At 41.3% G+C, this 19866-nt stretch overlaps 1 protein-coding gene and 1 pseudogene across 2 annotated transcripts in view; both read right to left on the bottom strand.

Annotated features, from left to right (window-relative positions):
* Positions 1–12243: 12243 nt before the first annotated feature.
* LOC309486990 (G-protein coupled receptor 161-like) lies at positions 12244–18075 on the bottom strand. Its single transcript, XM_082154526.1, has 3 exons — positions 17566–18075; positions 16253–16413; positions 12244–13703 (listed from the first exon to the last, which is right to left on the bottom strand). Exons 1-3 carry the CDS (start codon positions 17711–17713, stop codon positions 12903–12905), a joined length of 1110 nt encoding a protein of 369 aa, XP_082010652.1. The 5' UTR covers positions 17714–18075; the 3' UTR covers positions 12244–12902.
* A 189-nt stretch (positions 18076–18264) lies between these two features.
* The window catches only part of LOC309487031 (putative methyltransferase TARBP1), a 47222-nt pseudogene continuing 45620 nt past the window's right edge, over positions 18265–19866 (bottom strand). Inside the window, exon 29 of the transcript XR_014211715.1 lies at positions 18265–18645. The product of XR_014211715.1 is annotated as a putative methyltransferase TARBP1 (transcript). The remainder of the gene's footprint in view (positions 18646–19866) is intronic.

Raw genomic sequence — 19866 nt, 5'->3', positions numbered from 1 at the left:
TGAGGTTTGCTTTCGGGGGCAAAGCATACCAATATCGAGTTCTTCCATTCGGCCTTTATCACCCCGCACTTTCACCAAATGCGTGGATGCAGCTCTGGCGCCTCTGCGCCTCCAGGGTATTCGCATCATGAACTACATCGACGATTGGTTGATTTTAGCTCAGTCGCATCAGTTGGCGGTTCAACATCGAGATGTTGTTCTCGCCCACATGAAAGAGCTGGGGTTACGGCTGAACGCCAAGAAGAGTGTGCTTTCTCCATTTCAGAGGACCACTTTTTTAGGCGTGGTTTGGGATTCAGTGTCGATGCAGGCGCGCCTGTCACCGCCACGTGTAGATTCCATCCTTGCAGCTGTGAAAAGTGTAAAGCTAGGCCAGCTACTCACTGTCAAACAGTTCCAGAGACTGTTGGGTCTCATGGCAGCAGCTTCCAACGTGATACCTTTTGGACTACTGCACATGAGGCCCCTGCAGTGGTGGCTCAGGACCAGAGGGTTTTCCCCGAGGGGCAACCCATTTCGCACAATCAAGGTCACGCGGCGATGCCTACGTGCCTTGGTTATGTGGAAGAAACCCTGGTTCCTGTCCCAGGGCCCAGTGCTGGGAGCTCCTTGTCGTCGCAAACTGCTAACGACGGATGCTTCCCTCACGGGCTGGGGAGTGATCCTAGAGGGTCGTTCATCTCAAGGTCTGTGGGAAGACCATCATCGTTCCTGGCATATCAATCGCCTAGAGATGTTAGCTGTCTTCCGGGCTCTGAGGAGCTTTATCACAGATCTCAGGGGACACCATGTGTTAGTGCATACGGACAACACGTCGGTAGTCGCCTATCTCAACCACCAAGGGGGTTTGCGCTCGCGCCCATTATCCAATCTGGCACGCCATATCCACTTGTGGTCCCAGGGGAAGTTGCTGTCACTCAGAGCAGCCTACATCCCCGGGGTCCAGAATATAGGAGCAGACACTCTGTCGAGACAGGGGCCGAGGCCCGGGGAATGGAGGCTCCACCCCCGAGGTGGTGGAGCTGATATGGACGGAGTTTGGCCAAGTATAAATGGATCTGTTTGCGTCTCGAGAGACGTCTCACTGTCCACTTTGGTTCTCCCTCACGCATCCAGCTCCTCTGGGACTGGATGCTATGGTACAGACGTGGCCGAGGCTACGTCTGTACGCCTTTCCCCCAGTTGCTCTGCTCCCGGGAGTTCTGGAGAGAGGAAGGTCTGGGTCTCTCGGTCAACTGGACCAAGAGCTCGCCATCACCCCATCAGTCAATTTCCTTTCTGGGAATAGAACTGACTCGGTGGCTATGACGGCCAGATTGTCGGAGCAGCGCGCGCGCCGCATCCGTCACCTCGCCGCGTCCTTCAAAGTAGGCAGCCAGGTTCTGCTGAGGACATTCCAGCGTATCCTGGGGCATATGGCCTCAGCTGCAGCGGTGCTCCAGCTGGGCTTACCGCGCATGCGCCGCTTCAACGCTGGCTGAAAGCGCGCGTGCCCCGCCGAGCCTGGGAAACCGGCGGCTCGCGAGTCAGAGTGAATCAGGGCTGCATTTCAGCCCTGCAGCCCTGGCTGGCAGCCGAATGGTATCACACTGGAGTGACTATGGGAGTGATTTCACACCGGAAAGTTGTCTCGACAGACGCTTCCAACCTAGGTTGGGGAGCGCTCTTCGAGGGCAGACCGGTCTATGGCCGCTGGTCAGACCAGGAGAATCTCCTACACATAAACTGTCTAGAGATGCTCGCAGTCAAGAAAGCGCTCAAACACTTCCTCCCATTCCTCCCAGGTCACCATGTTTTAGTCCGCACGGACAACACATCGGTAGTGGCCTATGTGAATCGCCAGGGCGGTGTCAGATCGAAGTCGCTCTGCACCCTGGCGGAACGCCTCCTCGTGTGGGCTCAGCACTCTCTGCGCTCGATGAGAGCCGCGCATGTGCCTGGCCACCTGAACGAGGGCCCCGACAGACTGTACAGGGACAACGTTCCCCTGGGGGAGTGGTCTTTGCATCCCCAATCAGTCCAGTCACTGTGGCGCCGTTTCGGCAGAGCGAAAGTCGACCTCTTTGCGTCAATAGACAACGCGCACTGCCCAAGGTTCTTTTCAAAGAGCGAGGACGCGCTGGCCCAAGCCTGGCCCAGCGGCCCGCTATACGCTTTTCCCCCGGTCTCTCTGTTGCCACAAGTCATCAGGAGAATCAGGGAAGCGCGCCACATGGTGCTCCTCATAGCCCCGTATTGGGAGAATCAGACATGGTTCCCGGATTAATACGGCTGGCAGACACAGCTCCCTGGCCGATACCGGTGAGAAGAGACCTTCTCTCTCAAGCCCGCGGCTCGATCTTGCATCCTCATCCAGAGCGCTGGTCTCTGCATGCATGGACTCTCAACGGATACCCGTTGACTTGCTAACAGGGGTTGTAAACACGATCACACAGTCTAGTGCTCCCTCTACGAGGCGGCTCTACGCGTCTAAATGGTCTGTGTTTAATAAATGGTGCACCGCCAAAGGGCTGGATCCACAAGCATGTGGGGTGTCACGTGTGCGTTGTTTCCTCCAAGAGCTGCTGGACTTGGGCAGGTCCCCATCCACGCTCAAAGTATATGTTGCGGCCATCTCAGCTTCGCCGACTCGGCGCTGGGCCGCGCATTAGGGAGAAACGCATACATCATCCGCTTCCTGAGAGGAGCTAGGAGGATGAACCCCCCGCGACCCCCTTCGGTTCCTATTTGGGATCTTTCCCTGGTCTTAGAGGCCATGAAAGCGCATCCCTTTGAACCCATGGAAACTGTGGATATGAAATACCTTACGCTCAAAACCGTTTTTCTGATAGCTCTATCTTCAGTCAAACGTGTGGGTGACTTTCATGCGTCATCAGTTAACGCCTCATGCCTGGAGTTCGGACCTAATGACTCTAAAGTCATTCTCAGACCAAGGCATGGTTACGTCCCCAAAGTTTTGGACACACCCTTCAGAGCACAGGTCATTTCTCTCTCAGCTTTGCCGGCAACCGGCAGCGAGGTTGACAGTAACCTCCTTTGCCCTGTCAGAGCACTGAGATATTACATTATGCGCTCCGCCGCCGCCAGGCGCTCGGAGCAGCTTTTCGTTTCGTTTGGTGGGCGCACTAAGGGTCTCGCCGCCTCGAAACACAGTCTGTCCAGATGGATAGTGGACGCTATCGCAGCTGCTTATGCGTCTAAAGACCTGCAGTGCCCCCTGGGCATCAGGGCCCACTCTACTAGAGGCATGGCCTCGTCGTGGGCTTGGTCTAGTGGAATTTCCATTCATGACATTTGTACGGCGGCGGGCTGGGCCTCCCCCTCTACATTTGTTAGATTTTACAATCTGGAAGTTCCCGCCCTGCAGGCTAAACTTTTATCAGTCTAAATCTCGCGTAGGCCGGCCCACTTCTGTGCGCGGGCTACTGCTGTTGATTTAGCTCTCCTGGTTGAGATGTACCATACAAGGGTTTGTCAGTCAGACCGGCCGCGCCGCTCTGTATGCCCTATTGTGTGCTTGTGTACTCGCGCTAGCCATCATATTGGCCGCCTGGCTCACACTCTTTGTGTTCCCCGGACTTCCCTGGGACTCATTCAGTGGATGCTGGGCGCGCACGGCGTTGACAAGGGAGTTCCCGCAGCGTAAGCTACTTACGCAATACGAGAGAACCTCTCGTAAGAGAACGTATCGGTTACCTAACGTAATCTCTGTTCTCTCTAGAAGAGGGAACGAGTATTGCGTAACCTGCCGTGCTCGCGCCACGAGCTCATTCGCTTCAAGCGACAAAAACCAGAGAAAGCAGCCCCCGAGCCTCATTTTATAAGCTAAGCCACGCCCCTCTTACGGGCCGTGACGCGTGGGGGCGCTGACAGCCAATTGCCAGTTGCGGCAGGGCAGCCAATGAGCACGCTAGTTAGCCTGCTCTAGGTCTGCGTGCTGCTGCACTGCGTTGACAAGATTATAAAAATTAAGGATAATTTTTTGGCTTCATATCTCGAGAAAGATGACTTTTCCCGCAGCGTAAGCTACTTACGCAATACTCGTTCCCTCTTCTAGAGAGAACAGAGGTTACGTTAGGTAACCGATACGTTTTAATAAAATGTGACAAATTACCTTACATGCGATGAACTTTGCTGCCCTCTTGTGTAAGATTTTTATAGCCACCAAATTGGAAAATGTTTACATATTACTCGTAAAAAACACTAGATATTGCGAATACATGTTTGCTTCTAAAATAAAATAACTGCTTTAATTTGTCATTGCACTAACGTAAAAAAGTCTGTGAAATATTTATTGTCAGGTGATGAATAAACTTGATGAATTTTTTTTAACTTGTTTTAAGGATGCCACTCTTGTCATTGCTCGGGGATCTTGCTGTGTGTGTGCTCTCAGGGCAGAATGCATCTTTAGAGAGTGTGCCGAGAGTGACGAAAGAAAAGGGTGTGCAGAATGCCCTCATATGGACATGGCTTGGGTGTGTTTTATGTAAATTACTTTCCTCAGGCACTTACTTTCGCTCATTTAGATACTACGACTTCATCAACATTATAACAAGGTTAACCCTTGTGCATCCTTGAGGACATTTTTGTCCTTTTCAGTTTTGTTTTTTTGATCACTTTGCCTGTGTTAATGCTAACTGCATAAAATTTGTCACAGGTGTGTATTTTTATTGCAATTTTACTATTTCATCACCATTTCCTTTAAAAAATCTATTTTGCACTAGTTACACAAAATACTTCCTCTCAGCGCCTTTTGGACAAAAATGGCCCCATTGAAACCCATTAAAACTGCATTTTTGAATCCCTGTGCCGTTTAACTATAAAATGATGCAATCTTTTTTAATAGGCTTTCATTCTGTTGGCAAGGCTTCAAAATTGACATTTTTACCATTTTTTATCAGATGGTACCATTTTTTCAGGTTAGGCATATAAAGCAAATACTCGCTTTATTCCTGTTTTCTGCTTCGGCATATTATAGAGCTAACTGGATAAATTATGCAACGATAATTGTGTGGGTGTGTTGGTATGGATGTCTAAGTGTGATTTGTATGTGTGTAATAAAATAAAAAGTGTGTTTGTGTGCTTGTAATATTTGAGAGAGAAAAACTCAACTGCAAATCGAAAATCCAATCATTGTGTTCACCAGTGGAGTTTTGCTGGCATCCAATGGGGAAAGTCTGGTCTCAAGTATTTGCTCCCAAGCATAACATTTTTATGAGAGTTTTTTGACTTGGACATTTTTGTCCCTTTTGGACCTATGAGTATTTGTTAATGTTAACTGCATGAATTTTGAGCTATTATAGAGCCAGTTGGATAAATTATGCAATGATAATTGTATGCGTGTGTTGGTATGGATGTCAGAGTGTGGTTGATATGTGTGTTATAAAAAAAAAAGTGTTTGTGTGCATGTGTGTGTTTGTAGTATTGAGAGAGAAAAACTCAACTGCAAATAACAAAGCCAATCATTGTGTTCATTGTGAGTTTTGCTGGGATCCAATGGGGAAAGTTTGGTACTGTGCCCAAACAAAATCTTACTGAAAGCAAATTTTTTGAGATATCAACCTCAAATTTGGAACACAACTTATTTAGATTTATGGCTTTGATTTTCTAGCCGTTTTAGAGTTCAACTTGTTTCATAAAATATATATTTTATATAAAATAATATTCAGAAATAATTTTCATAAACTTAACTTCAGCAATAATCTGCTAAGGGTATTCTTTAAAATGATACCAAAGTTAAGTCTGTGCTCCCAAGCTTCAACTTTTTATGACAGTTTTTTGACATGGACATTTTTGTCCTCTTTGGACCTATGAGTAACTTTTTTAAATTGATGCACAAGGGTTAAGAACATTTGAAATAAATTTGGCGGAACGTTTAGGCTACATGAGAAGTTTAAATGTGCGTATAAATACGAATAGTGTGCGCAATTATTAGTGAGTAAGACCCATTTTGTGTAGGATTATTACTTGTATGGTCGTCATCTTGGAATTATAAGATTCTTTCTGACATTTTTGTCAATTTTATTATTCACATATTCTTATTCTGTGACAACTTGTTTACATTATGTAATATACCCTTTTTGGTATCTACGAATTTGTATTTTGATGATCTAAATCAGGGGTTTTCAACCGGTGGTCCGCGGCCCCCTGGTGGTCCGCGGCGGCATTGCATGTGGTCCGTGACATGCATTCCAGCCTACATAATTTCACTATTGAAATCACTTTTTTTCCATAAAAAAAAAAGTTTGTCTTAAAAAAAAGGCAAGTCAGTCAGTAATAAATACATTGGCATTCAGTAAAGTGTCAAACCCATAAAAAGTAGAACCATTGTCCGCTTTACATAAAACAAATCACAACATGACCTTGTATGAGTGAGTGAGTGAGTAGCGTTCACACCAAACGCGAATAGAGCGTCTGGCGCAAGTGATTTTCATGTCAAGTCAATGTAAAGACGCGTTTACGCGCATCTGGAGGTCCTGCAGCGCGAATGAGGCGTTTAGCGCGGCGCGGTCGCGCGAATGAGGAAAATTGAGCGTCTGGCGCGATACGCGCGAGTGATTTGAGGGTGAGAGAGCGAGAGAGAGAGAGAGAAAGAATTCTGATTAGTCGAGAGGATGTATCGCGTTTAGGCTAAAAATAGGTTTGGCGCTTATCGCTATTTGGAAAGAAACTGCATCTTGCAGTACATTTTAAACAAGGAAATATAGCGATTTGGCATGAAATGTTGATGGAGCCGTGAATAGGTTCAGTACACAGCAAAATGACATGACAAACTCTTTTTTTCTTTTTTTCTTTTTTTTTAATGCCATTTCCTCAATTCGACGTCTGACTGTGCTATCTGACAAAGGAATCCACACACTACACACACAGACACACACAATAGTGGGCCGCCGATTACTTGTTAGTCAGAATGGTGGTCCCTGGCACAGAACCAGTTGAAAACCCCTGATCTAAATGATCATGTATATTATATGATGATACATATGCAACATATTAATATTACAAGAATCTTTAATAGTGTCTGCATCAACACCCGATCCAGTTACATATGCAAAATACTATGCTTGCCTTGAAGACAAAGAGTCGTAAATGTTCCCTTCTAAAGCTTAAGTTACTATTGGCTTACTGACCACCCTGGAGGAGTGACCTCTATAGAAGTTAAAGTGCTCCTGCACACGGTTCTTCTCCTCTTCTTCTCTCTCGTCTTCTCCTGGTTACTGTCCGTGTGGAATGCCAAGGGATCTTTGTCCCGGAGTTGGCACAACCACGTCAACAGGGCCTCAAGTATTGTAATACCTCAACAACAACTGAGACAGGCTAACATCGCAAGTTCATCATAATTTCTTCATTCATCATGGAGAAAATCAATTGCAACTTCAGCACCATCTGACCCCTGAACCATCAAGACTTTCTCCCGAGACTGCATATGCGGACACTCGTTCAACGGCAAAGGCATTGCAAGTACTGTACAATTAACTAAACAGAGGTTTATTATACGCTTAAAAAGGTGCTATGAAATAAGAAACTGATGGTTCTGTTCAGATGGTTAAATTACTCTTTTCATTCCCCTGTTCTGTTTCTGGACGGAGCCCATGTCTCCATGCCTAAATGCATTGAGTTGCTGCTGTGTGATTGGCTGATTCAATATTTGAGTTAATCAGTTGATCAGGTATACCTAATAAAGTGGCTGGTGAATGTATTACAGCTAAAATAAAACAAGTATAATGTGAATAGCATTGAATGATCATTGAAATGAACCACCTGAATGAACCAATTAACCGAAACTAACTTATCTGAGCTGGTCTTTTTGTTTATGTTTTCTCAGGTGCTTTTCAAGCTCGTCTTGGGCAGTGGCAAGTTTGGAGAGGCGGCTCTGTTTCTAACCATTGTCGGCGGTGCAAACTTTGTCTTTATGAGCTTTGTGCCAGTTATACTGTACTTCACACATGTTGAGTACTTCACATCCGTAGCTGATCTTCCCTGGGCCTACATGTGTGGAGTGGCTGGACTCTTAGGTAAATACAATACTGACAGAAAAAAGTATATTATTATAAGTAGAGTATTGTTTATGTAATGTGCAACAATTAGAAGAGATATATAACATATAACTGTTCATCATTTTCTTCTTCTACAGCATTCAATATGCTGGTGAATTTTGGCATTGCCATTACATACCCTGAGCTGATTTCACTTGGCATTGTGCTGAGTGTCCCTGTCAATGCAAGTGAGTTCATTTTCATCAAAGTAAACTTTTTTAAATATAAAAACAAACTTGTTTATAGAAAACCTATATTTTGTGCCACTGACTGACTTAAAGGGATATATACAGTTACACTCTTAGTTCATTGTATATGTCAAAAAGTTTTTTGTGAAACTGTTTTTGAACCCTGTCCCACTGAGTATAGCAAAGTGGCAGAACCTGATTTCACCAAGTGCAACATGTTCCTGGATCAACATCTTTGTTGATCCTGGAACAACAGTCCAATCAGATTTGAGGGACAAGTTTACAGTATGTCAAGTTTAGGAGAGTTAGGTGCTTCTACGTCAATGTTATTCACCAAGCATTTCCTTCTGATTTTAGGCATAGCTCATGGGTAGGGTTAGGTTTAGGGGTAGGGATATGGTTTGGACTAAATTTTTGGACCAGAATGTTGTTCCAGGATCAACAAAATATGTTGACCCAGGAATGTGTCTAACTCGGCAAAATCAGTACGTGCAGCAAAGTGGGCAGTCATTGCAACTTTATAGACATTTTACCGTGGTGGCTCTAAAGTGTGTGTTGTTGGTGTTGCAGTGGTGGACCTGTACACCTGTGATATCCACTTCAATACAGTGCGACTCATCGCCGTGTTGATCATCTGTCTGGGCTTCCTAATGCTGCTGTTACCGGAGGACTGGGATCAGTGATTAATTGAGCTCGGCACCAAACTCAGAAAGCGGGAACAGCCTGTTGAACCGGCTGAGACCGGAACCAGCTCAGGACTCAACTGGACCCGACGGGCCAGGACCTCCATGTCCACGTTTCCTCACTGACACGCACAAACCTTCTCCCGTTCTTATTCCAGTGACTGGATAATGCTGGGATTCGGGAAGGACATTCATTCCCTAATATTCCTCAGTCAACGAGACTCCGTAGGCCATCATTTACCCTCATGCACATTATAACAGACGATTTCCTAAAGCCAAACCTTTTTTTAAACTTTTTTTTTGCTCATCTTACAACTGTAAGTGTATTGGAACAATGACTTGGGTCTTGGAACTCAAGAGCAGGGGTCTCAAACGACTGACCTACAGGCCAAATTTGGGCTATCAAGTGTCAAGTTTATCCTTAAATCGAGCCCACCAATCCCTTTATAGACTTTAATTTTTTAATATTTTAAATAAAACCTTTACTATTTACATGTTATTTTATTTCAATTAATAATGTTTAATTTTAATTTTATATATTGTTGTAATTTAATGTATATTATATATTGCAATTTAATTTTATACATTTCTTATTATCCACATGGCTTTTACAGGCCTAAAACTTGAATGTAAAAGAACAGCTGTAGCCCATTTAATAAAAACAAGCAAACACTGCACGGCACAGAAAATAAGTCTGAGTTACATGCATCTACATCAAACTAGATTCAAACAGGAGCGGTTTACACAGGGAACAGTCTTGTTGTGGCAATAAGTCTTCAGTGGATAGAAGTTTCTATTTTTGATGCACTACAGCTATACTCCAACCACTTTATTTTCCTGTCTGATATATATATATAAATATTTTGAATATCATATGTAGATTGATAGCTTTGTAGTCTTTTTTTATATCGAAATATTTCTGATTGTTATGTCACAGCTAGCTTGTGATTTTTCTTACACTGCTAATTGCAGAAAAGAACATTTAAATAGTTTAGAATACAAGCATTATTACTCCACTAAACATGCAGAGCATTATGCTAGGAAATATGTCTTCATTAACTCTATAGTTCAACTGTATGGTCGTAAAACAGGCCCAAATGGTGGATTTTACCAGGCTAGTGGTAGTTTGAGACCTCTGCTCAAGAGACCCATGAACCAATATCTCCACAATAAAGAGTCCCTGCAGATCTTCAGATGGTTACACTCTTTTTGGAGCTCAGACTGACTGGCACGAATCACTACCAGTGCCCATTAGAACATACGTGCCAAACATTGGCGTAGACATTAAGAACTGCAACATATGCTGTCATCTAATACAACAAAGTTCTACCTAGCAACAGTTGCATCTGAGGGACTCCACTTCCCAAACTGTGAATGAAGGTGTTTTTGAACTCATGTTGGTTAACAGCGATATGGAGGGTTTAGGAGAAAGAGCGAAACAGGAATAGGATACCATGGTGCTGAGGTTTGCTGGGATGCTGGAAGACTGCAGATTTCCAGCTCTCCTTGTACAAACAAAGGTCTACCGTCCTATGGGTGCATCTGAGGTCTAAAGGGATTTCCTTTCCTAAACTGTGAATGGAGATTTTTAGGGGGTTAACTACAGCATCCAGACTGTTTATACTGAAGCTATACTTTGATTCCATCACATCAGTCACATGCTAACCACTGTGAGGACACTTCAGGGGCAGTATTGGCGAACCGAAGAGGCAATCTTCAGCAAGATGTGTTACCGTTAAAGGGTGGCATGTGCATCCAGTGAATGTATGACCATTTCTGAAAAGTGCACCTACACTATGTGCTTTTAAAAAGGTGGTGACTGGAACTGATAACCACCTTTAAATACACTGAAAACATTCTGCACTTCATAAGACTCCAGTCACTTTTTTTTTTAAACAATGCATTGCATTTTTGTTTTTGTTTTTATCTTATGGACTGTTCCATTGGATGGAAATTAGTTCTACAGGAAAACGCATGCAGAAAACGCCAATAAATGCTACATGATGGCTTCACTGCCTTTTCTTTGATTTGCAATAGGATCTCATCAGCACTGTCTCCCATTGTCATTGTTATGATGACAATAAATATAATATTGTATTCCTCTGGAATTATTGCTAGACATTATTGTAAACCTTTGTAAGGAATGATTTTTACACTGAAATGCATTACGATCACATTTGAGGAAAATGACAAGAAAACAAATAAATCATCCATTTGATAGATCCGCTTTGTCTGTTTTCACATGTATCATGTAAATCTATATTTTCTGTTTGTTTTGTTTCTAAACAAACCAATCCTATAGACTGATGAATATCAAACAGGCTTATGCTGAGAATGAATGGTTTTTTTAACATGCCCAATTTCACAGAGACCATCTTAGTGGGTTTCAGTAATTATCCATCAATTGAATTTGTGGAATATTTTAATAAATAGAATATACCTTGTGTCAAAATTTGATTAGATAAAAGCTGCCAGTTATGTTAAATCGTTTAATATTTTGTCATTTGATGCATCAGAGAAGACAAAGATTATACATAGTTTAAAGACCATGAAGACGATGAGTGAAGATGGTAATGGTGAAATTGAGAGGAAAATAAAAGTCATCAACATAACTGGCAGTATAAATAAAAAATGCAGTTATTATAAAGCACCTATAAGGAAGAACACAGACCAGGCAGTAAACATTAAAATGGTTTATTAAAAGAAAGTTAGCGTGAGACTAATATAACAAAACTGTTTACTGACCTTGTTTGTGTAAAAATGGTATTTCATTTGTTCACTTAAATGTCACAAACACGTAACGCTGGTAAACCCCAGTAACTTTCACATGACAAGCCACAACCTACAGAAATCATGTCAGCAACGCATGACCTCGAGTTCATCCACATACAAAATAGGTCCACCTAAACAAAGGGAAGATTTAGACCAGTTAAAAGCTCAAATAAAAACAGTTTTGTACTGAATAATTAATGTAAGTGCTTTAACAAAAAAATATGACCTTCACTTTTTCTGCTTTAAAGCCCTCTAAAACACTGGCCCGTGTTACAACCATAAGCAAATAAATAAATAATAAATAAAAACCTTTGCTTTAAATATTGAAAAATATATATTTTACAAATAATCCATTATATAAATATATACAATAGCAGTCAAATGTTTGGAACAATTAAGATTTTTTTAATAAGTCTCTTATGCTCACCAAGGCTGCATTTATTTGATTAAAAACACATTATTCTTAAATATTAATATATATTTAAAATGTAATTTATTCCTGTGGTGGCAAAGCTACATTTTCACAATAAATAATCAATGGTTTTTTTTCTTTCTTTTTTTTTTTTCAGTTGTCTTTGTAAAACTTTACATTTTCTTTACAACCTCATTATGGCAATATTATTATTTAATCTTTTTAATGCCTCATAGAACTTACATTTTATTGAACCCATAACATTCCATTGAAATAATCATCCACCCACAAAATACAAATAACATTCAGCTTTGTTTCCATTATGCAGGACTGTATGTGATGCACTCAGCAAATATGTTCCACTCTAACTGTGATCTGTCCATAAAAGAATGTGGCTTGTTTCTTTTTAGTAGCAGCAGAATAAGGGAGTCTGTTCCGCTCACGCTGTTTGGAGGGAACCTGCAGGTGGTCCACCGCCCTCGAACTCCGTCCGCCACATTCATGACAAACAGGACGAGAACAAGTGGCCAGCGGAAGAACATTATTCAATTGCTCCCTGAGGCTGTTGGGAAACTGAGAGCTGAGAGCAAAAACGGAAGAGTACGTCGACTCCCCGTCGTTTCTGGAGTGCGCCGTGGAAGTGTGGGTCGATCTGTTAGTGGGGTCACTCTCACCTCCACCTGTAGATCTCTCAGCTCCTACTTTCTCCACAACGCATCCCAACCTGGCCTGGATCTTCCATCTCAAACTCTGGAAGGCACCTTGGAAGCGCATGCTGAGGAGCGCATACAGCAACGGGTTGATATCTGAATTAAACAGCACCAGCCAATAGGAGAAAGTGACAGCAGACGGGGGAACAACGCTCCTGGGCCGGGACAGGGCGGTTTCGGTGGCCTGCACCAGAGCTACGCTGATGTAGGGCGTCCAGCATAAGAAAAAAAGCAGCGATGACCAGAAATAACCTCAGAACTCCATGATGCTGAGGTTGACTGGGATGTTGAGGGCTACTGGTATGGATTTGAGCCATGAAAGAGTGCAGACGTCCACCAGTTGACTTGGAAGACATCTCAGATGGTGCATCTGGAGCAACTTCATCAGGAACATCCAACTGATCCGTCACAAACCTCCCACTCACGTAGTAAATCAGCCTGGATGGTGTGTAGGTGTCCATGAATGAGTGTTGGAGATTCAAGACAGATGTGGCTCTGTTACGCTGGAGATGTTCTTCCAAACTGTGGATCCTCCTAGCATGGTATCGTGCCACGCGGACAATCTTCACATAGCAGAACAGGATGACTATAGCCGGTAAAAGAAAAGATAAGGAGGCCATAATGACCGTGTAGCTTGGGCTTTTGGCCCAGTTCACAGCACAGCTGTACATGGGAGCCACGAAACTGATGTTGCTCCAGCCGAGGAGAGGAGGACAGCTGGTCAACATAGCTTGCAGCCAAATCCATATCACCACGGAACCGGTTCTCCATATCGTGCAGCGGGAACCGTACCGCAGGCAGTCCACGATGGAGAAGTAACGGTCCAGGGCAATAGCGGCGAGTGTTAAAACTGACGCGGTGCAGCAGACTGAGGATGTGTAGCCGACATACAGACATAGATCCTAGAAGATCAAGAGAGAGTTCAAAATGAGCAAAAACATCTGTTAATGCACTCAAAATTATATGCGATATATATGCCGATACCGATATGGTGGTGGATATGTTCATTTTTAATGTTATTGGCCTGATAAGAAAATATGGACGATATATTAAAGACGATAAATAAGGGATTATTTCCTTCAGCTCAGACACTATAGATGCGCACTGTTCACCATGATGGTTTTGAATTGCTTGAAATATGATTAGAATCACTTTTAAAAAAAGGAAAATACAGTTAAGTGTAGCATGTGCAGCACAAGTCTGTCATATAGGCTACATAAAATTGCTTGGGACATGACTTTAATGGTGAGACTTTTGTTTTTGTGATTAGGCTCTCAAAAATAATATAAAAATTTGGATTTAGATTTATCGGTCAAAATATCGGTTATCGGCTTTCAAATAAAAAGAAATATCGGTATTCGCCAAAATTTTCATATAAGTGCATCCCTACTCAGAATGTTATTTTGTAACTTTAACAACTTAAAGGTGATCTATGTAATTTTATCAATGTTAAAATAAACACTGGTTCTATGCAAAACATTGTTATGTTTGTTTCAGAATGTCAATCATCCTAGTAGAGTTTTCAAAAAGTATCGACTTAGGAACCAAGTCTAGGAACCAAGTTTAGAAATTTTAAATTGTGACGATACCAGCATTTCCCTCTAGCATTTTGAGCGCTGTTGAACAGATTCTTAAACACCTCTGATTGGTCACTGTGCTGAGCGCTCAACATATATGTCTGTGATTGGCCATTGTGTTGACGCGCTCAACATACATGTCTGTGATTGGCCATTGTGTTGACGCGCTCAACATACATGTCTGTGATTGGCCATTGTGATAACGCACTCAAGATATATGTGTGTGATTGGCTACAATGATCAACAATGACATCTTTGACGCTCTTCATAGAGCGCTTACATAGATACACACGAGAGCGTTTAAAAGCAGGCATCTATCAGCGGATCCCTAATATATCCACTGATTGACAGATCCACTGATATGTCGTTTTCAAACACTCAGCGCTTGATGAAGAGCGTCAAAGACGACATGTTTTTGAAGCGTTGATCATGGTAGCCAACCACAGATTGAGCGGTGTGAACACAATGGCCAATTTAGAGACAAATATGTTATGAACGCAATGGCCAATCAGAGGGGTTTAAGAATCCGTTCAACAGCGCTCAAAATGCAAGAGGAAAATGCTGAATTTTTAAAAATTCAGTACTGACTTCGGTACCTCTGCACTTTTTTTTTTCCTACTGATGAATGTTAAAAACATTGACAGCCAATCAGAACCCTTCTGACTTTAAAGAGCTTATAATAAACAGAACGTTTGTCATTCATTGGTGTAATATAGTTATCGCTATAGTTGCGGTTATCTGGGTGAACAGGCATTAGTTCACCCAAAAATGAAAATTCTGTCAGTAATTACTCACCCTCATGTTGTTCCAACCCTGTAAGACTTTCGTTCATCTTCGGAACACAAACTGTGAGAGCTGTCTCACTCCTCCATAGGCTTCTTTGTAAATGAAACTTGCCGGCCAGAAAGTTAGTAAAAAAAAAAAAAAGTGTTTAAAATAGTCCAGGTGACTACAGTGTCTCAACCATAAGTTTATCAAGCGACGAGAATACTTTTTGTGCGCAAAACCCCCCAAAAATAACTACTTTATTCAACCATCTCTCCCAAGATGTTGACGTAGTGTAACAGCGCAGCACTTCTGGGTTGTACGTCAGAACGTAGGCTCACTATTGGCCAGCATTACACGCATGACCAGCATCGGCCAATAGTGAGCCTACGTTCTGACGTACAACCCAGAAGCGCTGCGCTGTTACACTACATGAACTCACTCAGAGGCCCACACAGAAGAAAATTAATAGTTGAATAAAGTCGTTATTTTTTTAGCACAAAAAGTATTCTCGTCGCTTGATAAACTTATGGTTGAGCCACTGTAGTCACTTAGAATATTTTAAACATTGTCTTTACTAACTTTCTGGGCCGGCAAGTTTCAATTACAAAGAAGCCTATGAAGGAGTGAGGCAGCTCTCAGATTTCATCAAAAATATCTTAATTTGTGTTCCGAAGATGAACGAAAGTCTTACGGGGTTGGAACAACATGAGGGTGAGCAATTACTGACAGAATTTTCATTTTTGGGGGAACTAACCCTTTACTCTAATAAGAGAATAGTGAAGTCCACACCACAACTATAACGATAGAGGAACGGTATAACTGAAATCACTAAGAGCTCAGAGCATTTAAAACTGTGGGGTTCTTATAATAAAAAGAATGTTATCCTCCGTTATCATTTTTATTATGAACAGGCCTTAAACCTGCAACATTAATTCAACCAATGGCTTGAGTTTGGGGGCGGGACTAATGGCTTGGTCAGCGAATGGCAGATGGTTTGGAAACGGTCATTACTTTTGCGATTCCGTTTGGTCTCGCTAGTGGTTCAGACATCTCACACACTTCACCTTTAAGTTATAAATGTTGGATGTAAAGCATTATGTACTAACATTGTAGTTGACCCATCCGTTGTTCATAATGGAAACTGCCACAAACGGCATGACACCTATTCCCACTAAGAAATCGCTAATGGCCAGATTGATGATCAGGACGGAGGTCACGGTGTGGAAGGTTTTTGTGGCTGCCACAATCACAATGACCAGAAAGTTTCCTGAAAAGGAGGAACAAAAGCACAACAGAATAAACACATTTTTGTATTAATGTTGTACAAATTCTATTATAAAATAATAAAATAAAATAGTCAGAAAAAAAGAAATCATGTCAATGTCAATATTTGTTATATATTGTGTCAATGTGTTTATGAGTGTGACGTCACAAAAGCACAGATGTCTGCAATGATTTTGCAGTTTAGTTTCAATAGTTTATTTGGAATGAGTAAAGCGTTTTCAGTTCTGAATCTTGCAGCATAGTAAGTTTTGATTGATGCATTTTATTTCTATTGTTCTTGACATCACCCCAAATATAGGTAACACTTTACAATAAGGTTTCATTAGTTAATATTAGTTAACAACATTAGTAAACATGAACTAGTAATATCTACAGCTGCATGTCTACAGCATTTATTAATATTTGTTAATGTTAATTTCAACATTTACTAATACATTATTAAATCAAAAGTTGTATTTGTTAGCATTAGTTAATGCACTGTGAATATCATAAACAATAAACAGCTGGGTCTTGATTGACTAATGTTAACAAAGATGAACTAACAATACATTTGTTACTGTATTTGTTCATGTTAGTTAATACATTAATGTTAACAACACCTTATTGTAAAGTGTTACCAAAATGTGTTTAAAACTAATATATATATATATATATATATATATATATATATATATATATATATATATATATATATATATATATTATTTTTTTATTTTTTTTTATTCTGAAATGATCATACTAATGTCTTACAGGATAGAATGTTTTAGAGAAAGGCAAAAGCACATAATGCCACAACACACTACAAACTGGAGGTAGGTAAAGAGGAGGTAAACTAGATGTTTGGGTTGTCGTTTCCCACCAAAAATAGTCATATCCTGCAGGATGATGTCATTAGGGCTATGGATTTTGTTAGCACTGTTTTAGATACCAGTCAAAACAATATTCACAAGAAATGTTTTCTTCTAAAATATTAGTTTTTGCATGTTACAGCTAATACAACTTAACACAAATCATTTGATCTTATACCATAATAATTCATCTGAAATATAGTTAGACATCAAATGCAAAACTTTCTCATGTCCACACGACATCTCTGACATTCACACACACTAATGAAGCGTAGTGTAAAGCTCACCCGTCACTGCGGCCAGACTCATCAGCACCATCAGAGTCTCCAGCACCAGACGCGCTCGAGGCGACAGAACGGTTGAGTTCCTCAGTGCAGTCCGCATCTGAAACTCAGACTCATCTGAATCAAACCACTCACCAGCCGAGGACTCCATTTAAAAACACTCAGTCTGATATCCCGATCTCAGGTGCGTCACAAGCAACCTGGCCATTTAGTTTAAAAAAAATGCAAAAAGCTCATTTAAGAATATATTACAGTATTTGATCAAAATATAATAACCTGCCTATACTTAAAGCAGACAGTTTGCTTCTGACTCCTCTCTGGTTCTTCATTTGCCCTGTGAGCACCTGACAGTGCAGTTTACTATCTCCAGGGTCCCTTCATCAGTTTATCCACAGCGATGACAACATGGAAAAATCAAACGCTTGACTTGTGAATTACACAGCTAGAGAAAACAGACCGCTTGAATATGTGGCTCATTTAAACAGTCTATATTTACACAGATGCTTAGTTTCTCAAGGGATTACAACGGCTATGGATGTGATTAATTGAGACCTTTTGCTTTGCATTTGTCCATGCTACATGCGTGGGAACAAATATGATGTGTAAATGTGAATTAAATATCAACTTAGTCATTGTGAGAGAGAAAAAAGGTTTATTTAATCTAAATTCAAATGTATATTAAAATACTTCTCTTAAAATATAAGATAAAACACAAAGTCATCAAACAACACTTGTCAATACAGAGTGAAAAATAAAAACTCAAAGGGAAGGAAAAGGAACAACAGAGTCTTGTCATGCAAAACGCATCTTATGCATCACAACTTTTCCTTAGAAAAATGGTGTAAAATGCAACATCTCCCAAATACTGACAGATGTTTTCTGCTAAAACACACAAGACTTGCTCAGCAAATTCAGCACCGAGAGGCTGCGGGGTTTTGTCCTAAATGCTGGCGGGTATATTCCCACACCAGCAGGGCGGCGCTCACGTGCACATTGAGGGAGCGGGTGACACCGTTCTGAGGAATCTCCACACACACATCCACCAGCTGCAGCAGGTTTGCAGGAATGCCTTCCCTTTCATTACTGTTCGGAGACAAACAGACACTTTAGAGTCATGCACCGCACCAAGCAGAATAAAAAAAAAATCAATATTCGATGGAATGCTAAGGTATGTTCAAGTCAAGCTAATGAGTTTATAAAGCCATTTAAAATGGTACTTTTACGCCATTGAGCAGACCCACACAAAATCGGCACCCGCCCATCATTCACAGTTCTACAATACTATAACTGGCATGTTTATGTTTAAAACATTTACCCTGTTTAATGCCTAAAAATAAATTACTTGACAAGTGCATTTTTGGTTCCCGTATTTCCTTTTGGAAGAAGCACATGGAAAATGAAATGCTATTTGGGAATTATATTGGACAAAAATTAGCATATGCCTCTTCGGACAAGATCGGCCATCTGTATTTTTTGCTACATCTTCCTTAAAGAGAAAGGCTCTAAATGTTAATGTGTATAGCCTATCTACTGAAAGTTTGTCAACTTTAGCATATAGATAAAAACCTTAATTAATAAAATAAATAAAAAATGTAATTTTTAAATCTGAATGTCTTTAAAAATGCATTCTGTAAATATAGAAGTAGGTCTACACTAGCATATAGATGACCTTAAAGCTTAATAAAACAAAATAATATTTACATGGTCTTTAAATGCATTCTGTAAAAATTGAAAAACTAATTTAATCTAGGCCTGCTGAGGAGGTCAGATAAGAAGTGCAGGTGCTGATTGAACTAATAAACCAAGCTTTTAAATAATATGTTGGGTGGTTTTGCTGATGAGCGCTCGGCATGTCAGAACCAGTCTATGGTCAGAACCATAGTCAGAACATGCTCCTCTCTCTCTCTCTCTCTCTGCATTCAGAGGTGAGGAAATCTCACAGGGAGAGACACATCAATTAGCCTCATGTTAAACTGCATCGTCAGCGCAAACTGAAACGTTTCTATTTTCACATCCCTTCACAACGCTGCTCTTCATAACAAGTAATTGAAAGAGATCACTTGTACAATGGCCTCAAAATGTATTTAAACAATTAAGGGTCAATCACATTCTCTCTTTCTTCTTCTCGTAGTCTCCAAAAGCTGAGATTTGATTGATACAGTCTTTGCAAACTGATTGTTTCTGTTACTCCTTTAATAGTTTTATCGTCAACAGTTGTTTGGTTTAGCTACTTACATCTCGAAGACTCGCACTTTAAGACCGTTATCTGAAAATGGTTTAAATGAGCCACATATGTCGTGAAGC

This window comes from Leuciscus leuciscus (genome assembly GCF_965113295.1).
Source record: "Leuciscus leuciscus genome assembly, chromosome: 22".
Classification (NCBI taxonomy): domain Eukaryota; kingdom Metazoa; phylum Chordata; class Actinopteri; order Cypriniformes; family Leuciscidae; genus Leuciscus; species Leuciscus leuciscus.
The sequence above is the reverse complement of the archived record's forward strand: the minus strand, read 5'-3'. Positions and strand labels throughout refer to the sequence as shown.

Excerpts from the sequence above, each read along its gene's own strand:
- LOC309486990 (XM_082154526.1), bottom strand. The coding sequence starts at position 17,713 with ATGGAGTCCTCGGCTGGTGAGTGGTTTGATTCAGATGAGTCTGAGTTT. Across the intron at positions 16,414-17,565 it reads GAGTCTGGCCGCAGTGACGG|GAAACTTTCTGGTCATTGTG; the intron begins GTGAGCTTTACA and ends CCTCCTTTTCAG. Across the intron at positions 13,704-16,252 it reads ACGGATGGGTCAACTACAAT|GATCTATGTCTGTATGTCGG; the intron begins GTTAGTACATAA and ends TTGATCTTCTAG.